Below are 21,274 nucleotides of genomic sequence, written 5' to 3' on the forward strand. Positions count from 1 at the left end.
TGGGATCAAAAAGGCAAATTTTAACACTTCTAAGTTTTTACTCCCAGGCCAGACCTTGGGTGAAAATTCTGATATAAATTATAAAATTAGCAAGTAGCCAGGGTTCCTTTCATCTGAGGGAGCAGGCTGTTTAAAGATATAGAACATCCTTTCAATGACTAATTTCCTTTGAGTATTACAAAGTTATTTTTATGTTTATCTTGGTGCTAAGTTTTTCAGGTAAAGGGATATTTAATTAAAGCTGCATTTGCCTGTACTAATTCTTTCATCTGATATAGCTATAGGTGGATATGAAGAGTATTATGCCAAATGAACTTAGTTAGAGGGAGAAGGATAGACGTAGAATGGTTGAACTCATTTGTGGAATATAAAAAAGACAATATAATAATAATGTTCAAAGACAATAGAGATAAGGCTAGAAGGAACAGCTTATGGTAGGAAGCTTGCCACAAAGAGGAGTGCTGTTAGGGCAAAGAAAGAACTGCTCTGATAACCATAGCTAGAAATAATTACTCTACACAACTGAATTCTGGAAAGAGGTAAAGTAATATCCATGATACCCCTTCAATAACAATATTGCAAACCACAGTGCCTAAAAAGGAAAAAGGAAGAAAGAGAAAGAGAAGGAAAATGTCTGCTATAAAGGTTGGCATTAGGGGAGAAATCAGGACATTGGTGATAGGAAATAGGCACTAATAAAAGGATAGGTGGGACATTGTAGTTCAATTCTGAACAACTGTGTACTTGTATTTTATGACAATTCAATTAAACTTTTATTTTTAAAAAATCAACAACAAAAATATTAATAATACCACAAGTAAATTCTATTTAGGACTGACCTAGTTTGATATTCACTTTTAACACATCAACTTTATAAATGACACTGGTCTATCTCCTTTTGTATTCTATGAACACACAGCATGTTTTCTCAAAGATTTTTTTATAGCTTAGGCAGCCAAACAGGCATTACATGTCTCTAAAAATTTATACAGGTACAAAGTAGTGCATTTAAATATTGAAGATAACTTTCTATTCACCCCTCTCTGATTCCTGAATCAGAGTCAATTGTAAACTAAACAGCAAAAGATGTGGCCCCAAAAGATAGATAGATAGACAGATAAATAGATAGATGATTGATAGATAACATAAAATAGATAACAAATTAAATTCAAATATATATTATAATTTGTGAATAATGTGTGGAAAATGGAAACTATATTACCAACTTAGAACTCAAAATATCAAACCTCACTTGATTAATAATATATTAAAGAATTGGGCATCAGTTAATGGTAGCTCACATTTAATATTTTGTTTACCTTAATATGATGCTTTAATATAACAAAGACTACAGTCTTTTTTTTTAGTTTTTAACAACCTAGGTTCCCAACAATAGATGAGTGACTAAAGAATTGTGGTATATCTATACATAAAATACTATGCAGCCATTAGAAAAAATGAAATCATAATATTTGCTTATACATGAATATACATGATGTGAAATTAGCCAGAAGAAAATGGATAAACATAGACTAATCTCTTCATTTGTGGAATATAAGAAAAATAAAAGACAGTCATGCTAACAATATTCAGAGAATAAAGGATCAGAAGGTCCAGCTCAGGATAGGAAGCTCACCACAAAAAGTGGTGATTTACAATTAGAATAGAAAAAGGTCTACTAGGACAATGATGACTGGAACTGATCACACTGGCCAAGAATTTAGTGCTGAAAAAGGAGAAAGTGATATGCAAGGCACCCCTCCACTAATAAGAGTGCAGACCACAATATCAAAAGGGAAAGAGAAAGAAAGAGAAATAGAGATAAGCAAATTGCCTGCCCTAGAGACAGGAGGGATAGGGGATGAAAGGAAAACAAGGGACATTGGTGGTAGAAAGTGTGCACTGGTGAAGGATGGTGTACATTGTATGACTGAAACCCAACAAAGAACAATTTTATAACCATGGTGCTTAAGTAACACAATTAATAAGAAATGTCTTAATTTTTAAAATTGTATTAAATATCAAGAAATAATAAGTCTAGTATTACCTTTTTTTTGAAGGATGTGTGCATGCCACTCCTGTTAGTACATAAAGCTCCAGTTAATGCCAGGGAACTAAACCACTGTGGACCAAAGACTTTGATGCAAAGATTTTGATGTAATTTTGATTCAAAATTTACTTTTACTTCCACAGTTAATTCTAAAATCTTCTTTTTTTTTCTTTTTTTTTTTCTTTTTTTCTTTTTTTTTTTTTTGGTTTTTGGGCCACACCCGGCAATGCTCAGGGGTTACTCCTGGCTGTCTGCTCAGAAACAGCTCCTGGCAGGCATGGGGGACCATATGGGACACCGGGATTCAAACCAACCACCTTTGGTCCTGGATTGGCTGCTTGCAAGGCAAACGCCACTGTGCTATCTCTCCGGGCCCCTAAAATCTTCTTAATACCAGAATCATCTTTTCCCAAACATTTAATAATTAAGTTTAAGATGAAAAATCAGATTTAGGCTGAATATGACATACAGAGAAACCAGATAATATCTATGCTTTTAACATTTATCAGTACAAAAGGTTATTCCTAGAATCTAAAATCAAGCTTCACTTTGCCATTGTGCAGAAGGAGTTAAAGTATTATAAAGTCATTGCTTTGTTCTTTTTTCTGTTTTATTCTCTAAGACATCATTTGGTTTGTATGTAAACAAAACAGATTATTCACAGGTTACTCCTTTCCATGCTAATTGGTAATCCTTCCCTTGTTCATGAATATAATGTTTAACTTAATTTAATCATCCTGAAAATTAGAGCTACCATTCTCAGGGCTGATGAGGTGAAAGTCAATTTTTCAATACAAATCCTTTATCATTGCTGGAAAAGCATCTCCAACTACATGTAGCATGATTTTTTCATAAGAGCAGAGAACATTTAAGGTTCTGATAGAACAGTGCAACACCAAGAACTGCTCAAGGATTTAATCTCCACTTTCTAAAACAAAGAAATGTTTTATCAGGGTGATTGATGTTTGTTGATTTGGGTAATTTGTTGTTGTTGTTGTTGTTCTCATTTATTACACCAAATTATTAATTGTCCCTTTGCCAAGCTAAGTAAATATCTAGAACTCTAAATCTACTATTGACCATACATGAAGACAGTTTTCTTTTGTTATTTAATATCAGTATTTATTTTCTTCACCAAAACTGCTTAGCTTGGGTGAATTCTAGTTGATCATTTCAGAAGGATGAAAAGCTAACAAGAGAACTGGGCATCTGGCCTAAGTAAATCTGATTCCAGTGCTATGAAAGAACTAGCAAGAAAAGTAGTAAGTCTTTGACAAAAATTGTTCATAATTGGCTAAGGACTTGGGAAGGCAACAGAAGTCTTGGAAAGTTATACATTTGGAGAATAATTTCATGTAGAAGATGCAAGAAAGGGGTAAATACAATATGGATTAGAGTCCCTTTTTAATTTCATAGAAAAAATACCTATAACAAATTCCTATTGTCTAGAACTCTTAGAAATAGTAGTGTGAAAAAAAAAAAAGAAAAAACTAAAAACAACAATTTCAATTTTGGGCCCGGAGAGATAGCACAGCGGCGTTTGCCTTGCAAGCAGCCGATTTAGGACCAAAGGTGGTTGGTTCGAATCCCGGTGTCCCATATGGTCCCTCGTGCCTGCTAGGAGCTATTTTTGAGCAGACAGCCAGGAGTAACCCCTGAGCACTGCCGGGTGTGGCCCAAAAAACAAAAACAAAAACAAAACAAAACAAAAAAAATAGTAGTGTGGTTGGGGCCCAGAGAGATAGCACAGCAGCGTTTGCCTTGCAAGCAGCCGATCCAGGACCAAAGGTGGTTGTTTCGAATCCCAGTGTCCCATATGGTCCCTCGTGCCTGCCAGGAGCTATTTCTGAGCAGACAGCCAGGAGTAATCCCTGAGCACCGCCGGGGGTGACCCAAAAACAAAAACAAAAACAAAAAAGAAATAGTAGTGTGGAACTAAATTACAATGGCAAAATAGAAATTGGGGGTTTAACTTTCTGCTCTGGTGACTATAAGCAGGTCACTTCATCAATTTATGTTTAGTGGCATCCTTCTGCCTCATCTGTAAAATGTGAATAATGTGATTACTTTTTCCACATAGCTGATATTAGAATTAATCATTATAAAATTAATTATTTTATAATATATATGTATAATTTTATCCATTATAAATTATAATTTTGTAATCATATAATAGATGTTTAACTATTACTAAACATTTACTCAGTTTGAACAAATTAACTTTAAATTTTTAACAAATTCATATAGAGCCAGTAGTAACCCCTAAGCACCACCAGATGTGGCACAAAAAATGTTTGTATAGTAAATTATATAAATATTATACATCTTCTTATCCTAATTCAAGGAACATAATTTAAAGTCTTAATTACTCAAGCTATATTTCCAATGATCATGAATGTTTGAAGTAGTAAAGTAGCAATTCCCTCATCTCTTGTGAAGATAGATCATAACTTCCAGGATTATATTAAAAAATATGAATAACCAGGGCCAGAGAGATAGCATGGAGGTAATGCGTTTGCCTGGCATGCAAGGACAGTGTTTTGAATCCTGGCATCTTATGGTCCCCCGAGCCTGCCAGGAGCGATTTTTGAGCGTAGAGCCAGGAATAACCCCTGAGCGTTGCTGGGTGTGATCCAAAAATCCAAATATATATATGAAAACCAAATTAACTATTATATCTTTACAGATGAATTCATTTTAGTTAAAAGTTTTAGAGTAAATAGAAAGACTATGCTACTAGAAACTAATGTACTGTCCTGTTACTAAAATTAATAAAACTAATCATGTTAAAAAGGTATTTACCTTACACATGGCTTGAACCCAGGACGGATCTGGGTTTGGACCTGAATTTGATCCCCAGAGTCCCATATGGTCCCCCAAGCCAGGAGAGATTTTTGAGCACATAGCCAGAAGTAACTCCAAGCCCCTTTCACAAAAAAAGAATGATAAAAGAAAAAAGAAAAACAGGAGTAAAAAAAATCCTTTCAAACAGCACACATTAACATTTAGTGTTTTCTTTATTGATACTATTTTATATCAAAACAAAATAGTATGGTTGTTGAAGACACAATATGGCCAAAAACTCATATACTTAAGTAATAGCTTAATGTGGGCTAAGGGTATGCCTATCTTGCAGGCATGAAGCCACAAGTTCTATCTTGAGCATTATCCCAAATGCCAAGTAAAATACTGGCAACACTTTCATTTTTGAATTTGGTCCTCAGTGCCACAACAGTGTCTGACAAACTACAACCAAGTATGAGCACACCATTATCAAATATGGTAATGTTTCACACCACAACAACAAAAGGAACGGGGTTGGGGTCACAGAAAGAGCATAACTTCTATATAATCTCTTTTCTTTAACGATGGGAGTTTTAAAAATAATACTTTATAAAGTAAGCATGTACAAGTATCCCATACAAAACAAGTATAGATGTGGTATTTTGCTCTAAATATTTATAATATGAAAATTAAAATATACATTTTGGACCTTCTGAAATTCTTTTTATCCTATTCATTGTAATTAAGATAAGATGACCTAGTTGATAGATGGATGAACAGAAAAAGAATTAATATTATGGCTCTCAATCACATAGGCAACAACAAAATCAAAGTAATTTCAGTCCCCATACTCCTACTGATGTATATTTGCATCTTTTGTCAAAGGTAACTTATTCTGAAGTGGTTCTGGATTTTTTTTTTAATTCTAAAGCTTTGACTTTGGAAAAATTCTAAATGCTGCCCTGCAGCAATTAAGATACAGAAAAATTTTGCTCATGAAAATATACTGAGTGACTTCATGTAGTGGTAAATTATCAAATTAAGAAAAGAACACTGCAGAGATTAAACTGTTGCATAACAGAAAAAAGCAGCATGAGTCAGGAGATTGGGAAATATGAGTCAGACTGAAGAGAAGGAGCCAAAAGCATCGATAAGTAAAGCTTAAACTGGGACTTAATGGACACCACAGAGATATGGACATATTTACCTTCATTTACTTTGAATGAAAATTACATATTTAATTCAATTGAAAAGAGATCAGTGTGATTAAAAAAAAAGGCTGTGATCAAGAACTGAGAGAAATATCAGGCTGAATTACTTAAAGCCCTGGTGATGACAAGGTCAAAAAGAAAAGTATCTATTGCATTGTATAAGTGAGTAGGAAGGAGTGCCTGGGCATATTTTTTTAAAAAATTAGAATTTTAGTACAGTTTAAAGTTGGGGAAAGTAATTTCTCCCATATTCTTTTTCCCAATGATTGCTATGAGGTACCACCTCACACCCCAGAGATTGGCACACATCACAAAGAATGAGAACAAGCAGTGTTGGCGGGGATGTGGAGAGAAAGGAACTCTTATCCACTGCTGGTGGAAATGCCGTCTAGTTCAACCTTTATGGAAAGCAATATGGAGATTCCTCCAAAAACTGGAAATCGAGCTACCATACGACCCAGCTATACCACTCCTAGGAATATACCCTAGGAACACAAAAATACAGTACAAAAATTCCTTCCTTACACCTTATTCATTGCAGCACTATTTACCATAGCAAGACTCTAGAAACAGCCAAGATACCCTTCAACAGATGAATGGCTAAAGAAACTGTGGTACATATACACAATGGAATATTATGCAGCCATCAGGAGAGATGAAGTCATGAAATTTTCCTATACATGGATGTACACGGAATCTATTATGCTGAGTGAAATAACTCAGAGAGAGAGAAAGACACAGAATGATCTCACTCATCTATGGGTTTTGAAAAAATGAAAGACATTTTTGTAATAATAACTTTCAGACACAAAAGAGAAAAGAGCTGGAAGTTACAGCTCACCTCATGAAGCTCACCACAAACAGGGATGAGTTTAGTTAGAGAAATAACTACGTTTTGAACTATCCTAATAATGAGAATGTACGAGGGAAATAGAAAGCCTGTCTAGCGTACAGGCAGGGGTTGGGTGGGGAGGAGGGAGATTTGGGACATTGGTGATGGTAGTGCTGCACTGGTGATGGGTGGTGTTCTTTACATGACTGAAACCCAAACACAATCATGTATGCAATAAAGTTGTTTAAATAAAAAAATAAAAAAAAGGATTAATGGGTGATGCACTTCTTTGCTTCCCTGTCTCTGCTTCCCCTAGCTAAGCTTTTTTGTACTCAGAGATCACTCCTGGTGGGATTGGGGAACCAAATGGAATGCTGTGCATTGAAACTGGTGCTGCAATATTAAAGAAACGTAATGAGTGAAAAATAAAATTAGAATTTTAGATAATGTTTATATCAGGCTATGTGTACATAATTAAGAGATACTCCCTGTGTTGTGTTGTTCAATTCAAACACTAATCCTGTCTTTACTGCCTTGAACTTGTTTCATACATACTACTATTTTGTGAGCACTTTCAACTATGCTCTGTACCAGATTCCTCTCACATAAACCCTCAAACCATACTCACGCCTGTTGTCCAGTCTCTCCAAGCAAACTTCTTTTGTCTTACGTTTAGCGTTTTGTAACCTGCCTTTAGGTCAGAAATAGTCTTCTCTATATCAATTTGTGAATCTCGCCTCCTTCAAATTACAGTCAATCTCACTTTGCTAAGCAAATCATCCATGAGGACATACCTCAGGTGCATCACCAGTCTATGACCTCAACTCCATTGCTTTACATCCCTTTTCATTTTCTGACACCTTGCTGATTTTGGTGTTTCTCATATTTTGTATTTTACCCTGCCTTATAAATGTTTACACCCATGAGATGAAACGCTGACCCTGCTTTCCTTATACTCTAGACATCAGTTCTCTACAAACCAATCTTTACTTATTGTATAGTATACATGTTATATGTATTACTGAATATATCTATTAAATACATATTTATTGAAATATGCCATGACAGTTGGCAGAAATAAAGAAAAAATGAGACCTAGCTCTCCATTCTCAAAGAGTTTGGATCCAGGACTCAAAAAGAATGGGTTAATTAACTTTATATAGAACTATGAAATTAACTATCAAAGATAAATTATATGTAGTTTTAAAATAAAATACACCATCCTCCCCATATTACTTATTCCTAGATTATCAGAATATTATGGCTTAAAAAATAAAGATTTTATTGCCTCTATCATTACAGGTTTTCTCACCACAAAAGATTTTTATAAATGTACCTATGAAAGACATATCTTCTGGTACATCCATACAAAAAAATGTATATTCTGCATTGTCTGTTATAGTTGCTTATTTTAGTGAGTTACCTATCATGTTTAACTTTCTGATCTTTAAGTTAAATAGAGATGCATGCAAATAGAAAATGCCAACTGTGGGATCAGAGTTATAGTACAGTGGCAAAGACATTTGCTTTTCATATAGCTAACCAAAATTCCAATTCAGGATCCCACATGGTCTCCCAAGCACTGCCATGGATAATTCCTGAGTTCAGAGCCAGAAGTAACTCTCAAACATTGCAGGAAAAGAAAAAAAAAGGAAAATACTAGCGTTAGAGAGTTCATCAATATATAACAATTCCTATATGACTTTGTATAGATGAGTATATAAAAACAGAGCCTCAAAGTAAAACTGTCAAATAGTATAATTTTATTTAAGTTTATTATTTAAATAAATTATGATCAAATATATATTTAAAAACGACCTACCTGTATTTTCATTAGCACCTACTTAGAGCAAAGAAGAGGAGAAATATGCTAAGCTCATCAGAGAAACCAAAATAAAAATGTAGTCAGTTAATTTACTAGTTATCCAAGTCAAGGTCTATAATGGTTTATTCACCTAACTTTTGTAACAATTTCTTGACATGAATTTTATGTATTAGAGAGGTTTCAATCTAAAAAAATTAAAAGCAGGCCCAGACAAGTAGAAAGTATATTCAAACGTATTGGTCAATTGTTATTTAAATTAAATAATAAATATAAATTAAATCATTTAAATTATTTAAATAAAATCATTAAATTATTTTTAAGTTAAATAACAACTATACTATTTGACAGTTTGGTTTATATTCAATTATTGAGCAGAATTTTCTGTATTTTTTAATTAAAATTATTTCAAACATAATAAAGATCACTCCCCCCCCCAAAAAAAACATCAAAATTTGGGGAGAGGAAATGAACACCTCTCTAAGGAATATCAACAGATGACAAATGGCACATGAAAAAAATTCATCATTATTTATTATTAGGGAAATAAAAATCAAGACAACAATGAGATATTGTACACCAATAAGAATGGCACATATCAAAATACTGGGAACAATTTGTTAAAAATGAATTTTCAGATTAATGATTTGATTTTTTCAAATGAATGGGTCCAAGTGGCATGGTTCTTCTGTTTAAATCTATTAATGATATATTCTAATTTAATGGTAGTCTATTTATGAAAAGGGAATTAGAATTTAAAGTGAATAAAACAGGATAAAAATTTAGGACATTAGGAATGAAATACAGATGAGGTGATTTGCACAGATGTCTCAAAAGAAAACCTGCAGTCACTATAGTACCTCCTTTAGAAAACACAGCAGCCAGCCCAAGTCCTTGATCTTCTGCCAACTGAAGAAATTTGACACATCTGAATATCACATTGCAGTATCTCTCAGGACTGTTATTACTGCAAATGCTGGCAAATGTTTTTGACATAAAACAATAGGAATTCTGCTGTCATTGCTTCATTAGCTAGTCACAGAGCTCTGAGGAAACTCCAGTAGAATGTTTTCATCAAGTACATATGAGAAAGTCATAAAAGATAGACAAAAGAACAGAAAATGTAAAATAAAGATACCTTCACCTTGGAAAAAAACTTCAAAAGCACAGAGTTGCAAGTACTGACCTCTATAAAAATAGTAATAATAGCATGAATAAATTTCAAAACAAAAAAAAATCACTATGGAGGCCAGAGTGATAGCACAATGAGTAGAATGTTTGCCTAGTATGCAGCCAACTCAGGTTCAATCCCTGGCATCCCATATAGCCCTCTGAACCTGCAAGGAGTAATTTCTGAGCACAGAATCAAGAGTAACACCTGAGTGCCTCATAGTGTGACCTAACAAAGAAAACCCCCAAAATAACTTTCTTCTTTAAAAGAGCAACAGTGAATGCATGAAAATTCAAGTTTGATTTATATCCAATTATTGAGCAGAGTTTTGTATATTTTTCAATTGAAATTATTTCAAATGCAATATATTGGATAAAAAAAGCAAGTTTTATCAAATTTACTTACATTTCAAAACAAACACTAGTGTATATTCTATTGAGTAATCTATGTATAATATATGTATGTTTTTAAAAGGTGCTTTGTATGTCTTAGGTACTGTATGAACTCAGCACCAGGAAAAAATTATCAAGAAAGTATAGTAATGTTAGGCAACTGAATTAAGTGATAAAGGTTAAGTAAGACCGTAGGCTTACATTTTATTTTTAACAAAAAATTGAATGTACTGAGATAAGCATAGCAAAAAGAAATGTCAGCTTTTGTTAAATCAGACTAGAATGCCTGACATACCATATATATGAAATAATTTTCTGAACCTTTAAAATAACATAATTTACAGTATTTTCATGTGGGATATTTTTCTCAAGTAGTTTTTATTATTTTTGTTTGTTTGAGGCTACACCTGGCTATATGCAAAGCTTATTTCTGGTTCTGTGCTCAGGAATCACTTCTGACAAGGCTTGGGGGATGAGGGGATCAATGTAGTAAGGAATTGAAACCTGTTCAGCTGTGTACAAGACAAGCACCTTTACAGTTTTACCATTACTCTAGTCCCTATGTTTTAAAATAAATTAAAGTTTCTTTTAGTATGAAGCATAATGGAGTATATAATAGCGTTACAATCAATTCAATTTCTGTCTATGCTGAATATCTTTAACAGACATAGATGAATGCACTACAGGGGCGCACAACTGCAGAGGTGACCAACTGTGCATCAATTTACGAGGCTCCTTCACCTGTCAGTGTCCCTCAGGGTATCAGAAGAGGGGAGACCAATGTGTTGGTAAGTACAACAGTGCAGTATATCAGTCCTATCTTCAGCATCTTAATTTTAAGTTATTTGGGAGCCCATGACACTAAAAGCTGAGGATATGAGCTTCAGTCACTGCCTCAGAGTGAGATACAGATTAAGAGATAGTTTTAAGGGAGTGGATCAGGTGTCTTGAATAAAGACCAGAGTTCAATTCCTGACACTATCAGGCTCTTGCATTTGTGGATGCTTATGATAATACCTTGTCTTAGGCTGAATAGCTATGTGCCATCAACAGGAAATGATTAACAGACACTACTAAGCATTTCTTGTTGCAAAAGGGTGCAGTGTTAGGAAGGCAGAGCCAAGTATCACATGTGCCTCTACTTGCAAACTCTACTTGAGCTCCCTGTGGGCAGGGACTAGATCTGGTTTGTTTCACGGCTGTCTCTCCAGTATCTGAAAAGAAACCTGTCAAACAGATGTTCAGTGAGTGTTTTTCCAATAAACAACAGAATTTGAGTATGACTGGCAAATAAGAATTATTTAGTATTCTGGGTTCAATTATGAGGACCAGCTCTAGATCTGAAATTCTGCAAATAATTTCACTGATTTACATACTACATCTTTCCAGAGGTTAGTTAAGGGTCCTTACTTCACCATAAGAATAAATGAGAGAAACCAGAGATATATTATAGTAGGTAAGATCTTTGCCTTGCAAGCAGCTAACCTGGGTTCAATCCCCAGTACACCATATAGTCTCCTCAGTGTAGCAAGAGTGATCCCTGAGTGCAGAGGCAGCAGTAAACCCATGGATAGCTAGGGGTAGCCCCAAACAAACAAATAAACAAAAAATGATAATTATTCTTATATGTCTTCAGGTAAGTAAATGTATAATTTTAAACTCATTTCTCAGTGTAGTGTGGAGGTAGAACAGGCAAAATCAGAAAGGAGGTTAAAGAATTTCTAAGAACTGTAATGTTTCATTTTAGCTGTGTTCAAACATGTATTCCAATTTTAAAAATCTACTGAGCTATAGTTTTATGTTAGGAAAAACTATAAATATACATATAAATAAGATGCAAAATAATAAAGTATAAAGCACTATCAGACACCTGGTATCAAATTTTGCCTGAGAATGTGAGTTGTCTTTAGGATATCAATTGTGAGCTCTTCGTGGGCCTCTACACCAGTTCTGCCTATCTTAGAACTGTGCCTAGATGCTGGAATTATTATCTGGCATCTGAAAAAGTTTCAGTGTGCAAAGAAACTGCTTCAGAAAACATTGTGAGACAATCCCATTGGCACAAAAGTTTCACCCACTGTATTACTCAGTAAAGTAAACAGTTGAAGATGTAAAAATTACAAAAATAAAAACTAAGTAAAGGGACTCAGGAATAGCTTAGTGACAGAGCAGTTTACAATCTGGCAACACCTCATATGTTCCAAATATGATCCTATGTTTCTATTTTTTTTTTTTTTTGGTTTTTGGGCCACACCCGATGACACTCAGAGGTTACTCCTGGCTATGCACTCAGAAGTCGCTTCTGCTTGGGGGACCATATGGGACACCGGGGATCGAACCGCGGTTCATCCAAGGCTAGCGCAGGCAAAGCAGGCACCTTACCTCTAGCGCCACCGCCCGGCCCTGATCCTATGTTTCTGATATACAAGAGGATATATTTTGGGGGGGAAATTTGGGGCCACACTGGGTGGTGCCCAGGGGTTATTCCTGAATGCACTCTGGTATTACTTCCGGTGGGGAACAGAACCAAATGGGATGCAGAAGACTTAATGTGGGTCAGCTGTGCTTGAGGCAAGCACTCTATCCAAGATACAATTGCTCTCGTCCCAGGAGGAACTATTTTTAAATATGTTCTTCCCCTCTTAGAATCAACTCTGCATTGATCAGGTTATATAATGTCTTGTTTAATTTGAACCTCACACATTTCTGTTATATCAACACCCCTCCCAAAAAAAATTACATCAGAGCTTTATTACACTTCTTTCCCCCATATATGCCAGGAAATATCAAACTTTGATGTCTCTGCATAAACTTTTTGAAGCATGAAAAAGACACTCCTGACATTTTTCTATTTAACATATTTTTCAACTTATTTATTAGTAACTCCCACTAATATTTTGTTTTTCTTTTTTTGTTGTTATTTTGTGCTTTGGGGTTTGTTTTTCCTGTTTTGCTTTGTTTTGTTTTGAGTACCCAGTGGTGCTCAGGGATTATTTTCATATGGAAAGACGCATATTGAACTTGGGTCAGCTGTGAACAAGGCAAGCACCCTACCACTGTACTATCGAGCCAGTCCTAGTAATGTCCATTTATTTTTACCTATTACAAGTTAGAAAATGTTCCCCAGTTAGCTCATTTAACTCACTCAATAATTCTACCACATTGTCATATCAATAGCTAGCGAAGAGGAAATGGAAACTTAGACACCAAGACCAAATTTCTGTTACCTTCTTTTACATTCTGATGAGTTTTGCTTAAAATTTTTTCTCTTCTATTTCTACTTGTCTTATAAAAAAAAGACATGTAACTTAACTTTTAGGGGAAAAGTAATGGTCTAGATTTTATTTAGAAATTTTATTTAGAAATGAATTTTTAAGTCCCCCATACTTTTCACAGGAGTAGATCAACTAATCTATTAGCCACTCCATTGGTTGAGATAGATAAAACTGATTTTTTTTCCTGAAGATATTAACTCAAATAAATTCTATTAATTTTATGACAATGGGATATCTTGGTAAGTTCCCTTATAATTAAGCAGTAGGTGATTCAAAGGGGATCAAATTTTCCATGTTTTTGTAAGGTGTGGGCCAAATTTTGGTTGAGGCAAATTCTCTACTTGAGTGAAGCAAAAACAGCATTACTTTATTCTATTATTATCCACTGCTCTTTTCTTATATTAATTATATACATATATACCTATTTAAAAAGACCAGCTAGTAATTGTCAAAACAAAGATTCAAAATCAAATTATCTTTAAGCAACTTTAAACACACTGCCTCTCAAACACTTTGAGAAGAGTTCAATATATAAGGTTTTTTTTTCATTTTTACCATATGAGTATGCAACTACTTCATGTCATATCTACATGCATAATTGTTTTTTAATTTCATCATGCCATATTGGACTTGTCACAAAATGTAAAAATATGAAATACATAAATTAATGAAAATGTATTATGATTCTAAAATGATATCTTACAAGCTCTTAACTGAGCATTTCATAATTGGAAATATTTATGTGAGAAGAATCAACTGAAACACTTCAGGGATTAGAAGAACACTGTCAAGAGGCAACTTGTTTAGCATTATTTCCTTCCATAGTGTCATGTTATTTAATTCTATGGAAACTTCATAAGATGCAAATATCAGACATTATTATTCATGTTTTACAGAGAAGAAAAACTAGATTCTGAACTTTTAACTCCACCAGGTCACTAGATTAGCAGCAACCCTCTAATGGTTTTATACTGCATTATATAATTCTTCTATTTCAACTGTTCAATCCTTGAATTGATGTTTTCATGTATATGTGAGATTTCTTAAATAATTTTCTCTTTAAATCTTAACCAAATTTTAAGTCTATTTCCAATATTTCATTTAGCTAGACAATATAATCCAAAGTATATTTTAAATATGTTAAAATATGTTTAAAATATATTCCCCATGTTGATAACAATCCAAAAATAACCAAGAAAAGGAAGAAAAGTAATTATATTTAATGACATCTTCTTTCATTGGATTTTTATATAAAGCCCTGAAGAGAAACTGAGATAAAACTGCTGTATGAATAGTCAATAATTCAGTTCTTTTTGTATGTGTGTACCTAGACATAGATGAATGCGCTGTGCCTCCTTTTTGCCAGCAAAGATGTGTGAACACACCAGGATCATTTTATTGCCAGTGCAGTCCTGGGTTTCAACTGGCAGCAAACAACTATACCTGTGTAGGTAAGCCTTGGTAATTGCCATCTTAAATAAGATTTTTCTCTCTGAAAAGTAAACTAAATGCCATGATGCCATATTTCTGTTTTCTAAATGCTTGAATGGATTATTTCTCATCAACTTTCCTGCTTAAAACTGAAAGATATAATCTATTTCTAAAACCATACCTAGATGTGAATGGAAAAAAATTTTTTTTTAGCTTTTTGGGTCACACCCGGTGGCACTCATGGGTTACTCCTGACTCTGCACTCAGAAATCGCTCCTGACAGGTTCAGGGTACTATCTGGGACTCCGAGAATCGAACTAGGGTCCACTCTGTGTTGATTGTATGCAAGGCAAATGAACTACTACTGTGCTATTGCTCTGGCCCCTGGAAAACTTTTTTTAACCCTGGGTTTAGTTCTCTTCTATAGGTATATCAAAATATAAGCTACAGATAATTGGTATATACAAACAGGTTAATCAAAAAGATGCCGAAGGGGTTACTGCAATTTCAAATCCATAAACCTTGCACTAAAATCACATCTGATTTTTCTGATTTTTACATGCTGTTTTTCTCCTTTCAGAATGCAATAATATCACAGTACACAATTTTAGAATAGGCATAACATGGAAAGAATCTAGTGCAAGAAAAAAATTTCTTTTCATAATATTTTAGTGCTGTCAAAATATTGCAAAACTCTGCATGAATATTAAAGACGTATGTTATAATTTTAATGAAACTTAACAAAACTCATTTAAAAAGTAATAAATAGCACAGATAAATCTTCTCTACAACATGCTGAGAGACCATATTAGTATGTGTCTTATATCAATTATTTATAGTTTTTTTATTTTTTCACTTGAATAACAATAAAATAGTTACTAAAATATATCTTTACTATAGTCATTAAATTATTTTAGAGTCATCAAGCATTAGTCTGTCATTCATAGAAATAAAATATTTTTGTCTTTTTTTAAAAATGTATGAAAGACATTTGAAGTTGTTCCAATAAATATAAAACCTACATAGCTATTCTCCAATGTGAGCTTATACATAAGAAATAATCCAGCGAAGGAATTACCAATCTATCATAAAATAACACAGGTACAAAAGAGCAAAGATATGTTTAAAGACTGATATAAATGTATGCAATCTTTCCTTTTAGATATAAATGAGTGTGATGCCAGTAATCCATGTGCTCAGCAGTGCTACAACTTCCTTGGTTCATTCATCTGTCAATGCAATCAAGGATATGAGCTAAGCAGTGACAGAATCAACTGTGAAGGTAACATATTTCCCAAAAGATTTGTAATAGGAATTTAGTCTGTTTGCTGTTGCGTTATCTAATTATGTACCTGTTTATAAAAATAACATTTTATTCATAGAAGTTCTGTTCTAAAATCCAATCGATAGATAATTCAATTGTAGAAAGGTATTCTTAGAGTTTTATCAAGCGGAGAAAAATCTAAACCAAACTAAGTCTAAATGTTAGAAAGAATGCACTAATGTTTTGCTTCTCAAAATGTAACCTGATAACCAGACAGCAATAGCACATCCTGGGAGTTGCTTAAAAAATAATGCAAAATCTCTGAGGCCAGAGCAATAGCACAAACAGTAGGACAGTTGCCTTGTCTACTGCGGACCTGGAACGAACCTGGATTCAATCCCCAGTATACCAAATGGTGTCTTGAACCTGACAGGAGTGATTTCTGAGAGCAGAGCCAGGAGTAACTCCTGAGCACTGCCAGGTGTGGCCCCAAAACAAACAAACAATATTAAAAGCAAAATCTCTCATTTCAGTCCAGATCTACTAACTTAATTCTACATCTGATAAAAACTCAGGTTACAGTGACAGGAGCAGACATTTAAAAGAAAAAAGAGCTGAATGCATGTCAAAAATATTAGAATCATAGTGGAGGAATCAGTATCCTAATCTTATGTCTGACAGTATGGGACAGATGTACACTTTCTAATTTTCTAAAAGGTTAAAAATAAGTTTATTGCAGCATTCATTCACAATAACCAAAATATGGAAACAGTCCAAGTTTACGAGCATAGATGATTGCATGAAATATGATATATAAACAAAATGAAATACTATTCAGCTATAATAAAAATGAATCATGTATTTTGGTGCTATAAAAATAAAATCATGCTGAGTGACGTTAGGCATTAAGTCAGATAATCTTGCTCTTGTGTGATTCAACAGACATTGATGAATGTAGAACCTCAAGCTACTTGTGTCAATATCGATGTGTTAATGAACCTGGCAAATTCTCCTGTATGTGCCCCCAAGGATACCAATTGGTGAGAAGTAGAACATGTCAGGGTAAGTATATTGTTTTGGTAACTGTTAAGCGTTCAGAAATAGTGAAGTAATTATAAAACTATATCACACATTTATTTTATATATCATATATTTTTATTTATATATTTTTATTAAATATACAATTTGAGGTCTTTTTTCTTTAATATAAGATTTTACATTTTACAAAGTATTAAGAGTGGCTTTCATTTAAATTTAAAGTAATGATTTTTATTTTATAGATTATTAGTTACTTTAATTTTTTAAAAAATCAGGTTAATTTATAACTTGTATAATCATCTTATATCTTCTAATCATCTGCCAAAATGATTATTAAACTAGTAAGGTATTTCATCACAAGTTTAAATCAAGGCATAAGTTTATTTTGCAGTTTAAACATAATTCAAAGCCCTTCCTTCCTTTCCCACAAGTGGACACGGCAGTGCCTCAGTCTTGCTTTTTCTTATTTTTCCCCTTTCCCCCTTTTTTTCTCTTTTCTCCCTTTCCCCCCTTCACCAAAAAGGAAAATAAAAGAAAAAGAAACAAAATTCAAAACCATCTTAATTCTCTAAAATGCCAATATTATAAAGTAAGTAGTAGATTAGGTTTTGAGAAAAAAAATCTGCCTCATGTACTAAAATGTGCCTGAAATCTTTGGTTAAAAAAATACACTAATGAAGGGGCCAGAGCAGTGATGCTAGCGGTAAGGTACTGCCTTGCAAGTACTAACCTAGGACGGACTGTGGTTTAATCCCCCAGATTCCCATATGGTCCCCCAAGCCAGGAGTGATTTCTGAGCTCATAGCCAGGAGTAACCCCCCTGAGTGTCACCGTATGTGCCCCCCCAAAACAAAACAAAACAAAACAAAACAAAAATACACTAATGATAAAACAGTAAATGTGTCTTGGGTCCTATTTAAAAAATCAATGTTTAGGTGATTGTCACACCTGAACTTGGGTGGGGGGAGGAGCTCTTTATCTGGTATGATTTTAGTGCATCACCAGAAAACCAAAAGCTATACACTCACTTTTTTTCTACCTTCAACACATTATGCGTCATAAAATCTCTTTAATAGGAGAAGCCAGCGTGATAGTACAACAATTAATTTTATAACAATTAATGTTATAAAACTGTTTAAATAATGTTATAAAAACTTTAAAATTAATGATAAAACTGTTTTTAGTGTTTAGAAAGAAAAGTTCAGGTAAAAAAATAAGATAGCAAATAACTTTCCTATTTCATGCTAGGCAGTGTACCAGACACATTGGAGAAGCCTGGCTCTATTGAGCTCCTTTATCATTTCTCTCTCTCTTTCTTTCTCTCTCTCCCCTCTCTCTCTTCTCTCTTTCTCTCATCCTTTTCCTTTCCTTCCTAAGTGCCTCCAAATAAAATCTGTTTTTACTTAAAAAAGAAAGACCTTTACAATACAAAATGGTTAATGAAATTTACCCAGAAATGTAAATAAAATGTATAATTAGTAGCAAATATTTGAGAAGTTCTTTTATATCAGGATTAAAATGAACTTGATTATATTAAGAGGAGGCATATGCAGCAGTAAAGTCAACGAAGAATGGAAAGATTGGATTTAGAAAGATAGTACAGGGACAAGGCCTTGCATGTGCCAATCCAGACTCAATCTTGGCACTCTATATGGTCCCTCTGAGCACTGTCCAAAAGTGATCCCTGACCAAAGCCAGGAATAATGCCTGAGTGCTACCAGTTGTGCCCCCAGTCTCCAAAAAGGAAAAATACCAAAGATAGGAAACATTTGGTATTGTAGCCTACACTGTACTGTGACATTTTTTATAGAAAATATAACCTCAGAGGAGCCTTTATTCCCTAGAATTTTATAGTATGCAAATTACCATTCAACTAGACTACAATCACTAAATGAGCATAACCAGTATGTTGTAGTAAATATACTAATACTCCTTTCTAGGTTATTGGAGACTGGAATGCTGATTGTGAAATAAACCATTCCATTCAAATGGTTTCACTTTTAAAACTCTAATTGACACTTTAACATATGTATTATTACACGCAGGAAAATGTTAACCAGTGAGATATCATAACCAGTTTTCATGAAGAATTCAAACAAATGCCTGTGTTTTTATCATACTGTTTTATTATAATTTCATATTTAGCAAAATAGATTCAAATTAGCATACAGTATAATCTTAGCTACCTAGTATATATGGAAATATTTAGTTATTGTAATAGAGTGTAAAAATGTACAGCAATTGAAAATAAGCAGTTCAAGAGTACTGTATCTTGAAGATAATGAAGTTTTATATACAGAACAATTGATTTCCCCCAAGGGAATCATCCCTTCCCAACCTTGTAAACTCCAGAATAAATTCTTACCTTTTCCAAAGACTTGTTTTGGAGATTAAAAAAAAAAAAAAAACTTAAAAAACTCAAACTTAAAAGAAACTTTAGAAAACTCATTACAGTTTTAAAAAAATGAAAATATGTTTGGGATAGGAGAGGTATCGGGGTAAAGGGGAAAAAATATAAACAGAACACACATTTCATCAAATACTTTAATATCATTAATAATTTCTGGAAAGTCATCCAGAATAAACAAGGAGTTGATTGATAGTTTATTATGCTGGAAGAAACTGAAAGTTATAAATAAAGTTATATAAAATTTCCTTTTGCTGGTAGTCAACTATAACAAATGAGTCTTACTTTTCTCTGTGGTAAACAACATCTTTATTTTTTCAGAAATTTGAATCTTGAAAGGACAAGATAATTATGATTTTTCTGAAGAATCTTAAGTTTATTTCTTTTTTTATTTTTTATTTTTTAAGTTTATTTCTTTAATCAAAATAAGATACTTATTATAACTGATTCTTTTTAAATTTTTTTATTTAAAGCATTGTGATTTACAAAGTTATTTATGGTTGAGTTTTAGATATACAATGTTTCATCACCAATCCCACCACCAGTATTCCCAAAGTCCATCCTATTTCTCACCCTAACCCCAGTCTGACATCTTAACAGGCACATTTTTAAGGTTATAAAATTTGGGTCTCATGATTTCCATTGAAAGCATGGTTTGGGTATGTCCTTCCTCAACACTACCAATGTAGCTGAATCCCCCTGACCCCAATCCTCTGTTATATTACATTGTCTTCCTCCCACTCCACTCTACTTTTTTTCCTTCTTCTCACTTTGCTCTCAGGACAATAATGCTGTTCTAGGCAACTCCAATTTAAACCTTTCCATTTCCTCCTGCAGTTATTCTAAATACCACATATGATTGCTCATATCATCCTGTTACTGACTCTTGTAAGCTACCTAAATTTTTACAGTTTCCTCTTACATTCCAGATAGAATTTAGTTTTCAGTTTGGCTACTAAAATTAGTTTTTCCTCAAAGACAAGGTCTGGAATACTTTACATTTGGTGTATGTAGTACTTTGCAACTCAAAGATGCTGTATAAACTTGAGCCAGCTACTTAACCCTGATTTGCTCAAAGTCAGAGAATCTTCTCACTTATTTCCACATGATTTGTATGAGGAGCAACTTAGTAGAATTTAATTTATCTTAAAATTAGTTATCCCCAGTAAATGAATGCTAGACTGAAAGGAACTTAAGAATGAGTATAGCAGTCTGCTTCTACTATTATGTTTCTTTATATTCCACATATGAGAGAGATCATCCTCAGTCAATTTTTCTACCTCTATCTGACCTTTTAAAATTCCCTGATCAGATTACTGCCAATTTGTGACACTGCTCCTTCCTTCTACCCTCCCTAATCCACAAGCATAATTAATCAATTCCATTTCTAATTTTCCAATGCAAATATCAATTATTTAATTCCATTTTGTTTTATAATTAACTGTTACTGTTACTGTGTCCATATTTTATCTAAATTATAATCTCCTGGGGGTGTTGGGGGAGAAAGTTTGTCTTTAACCTTAAAATAAGAATTTGAAATGGCTAGTATTTGACTTAGAAAATTATTAAATAATGTATATTAATGTATATAGAATGG

General features: G+C 33.5%; 1 protein-coding gene across 1 annotated transcript in view; it reads left to right on the forward strand.

Annotated features, from left to right (window-relative positions):
• EFEMP1 (EGF containing fibulin extracellular matrix protein 1) overlaps window positions 1–21,274 on the forward strand; it is a 67,315-nt gene that overhangs the window by 31,357 nt on the left and 14,684 nt on the right. The window contains exons 5-8 of the mRNA XM_049784786.1: window positions 10,928–11,050; window positions 14,869–14,988; window positions 16,131–16,250; window positions 17,175–17,294. Of these exons, the coding sequence (XP_049640743.1) occupies window positions 10,928–11,050; window positions 14,869–14,988; window positions 16,131–16,250; window positions 17,175–17,294 (483 nt within the window). The remainder of the gene's footprint in view (window positions 1–10,927; window positions 11,051–14,868; window positions 14,989–16,130; window positions 16,251–17,174; window positions 17,295–21,274) is intronic.

Source organism: Suncus etruscus, chromosome 12, assembly GCF_024139225.1.
Source record: "Suncus etruscus isolate mSunEtr1 chromosome 12, mSunEtr1.pri.cur, whole genome shotgun sequence".
NCBI lineage: Eukaryota > Metazoa > Chordata > Mammalia > Eulipotyphla > Soricidae > Suncus > Suncus etruscus.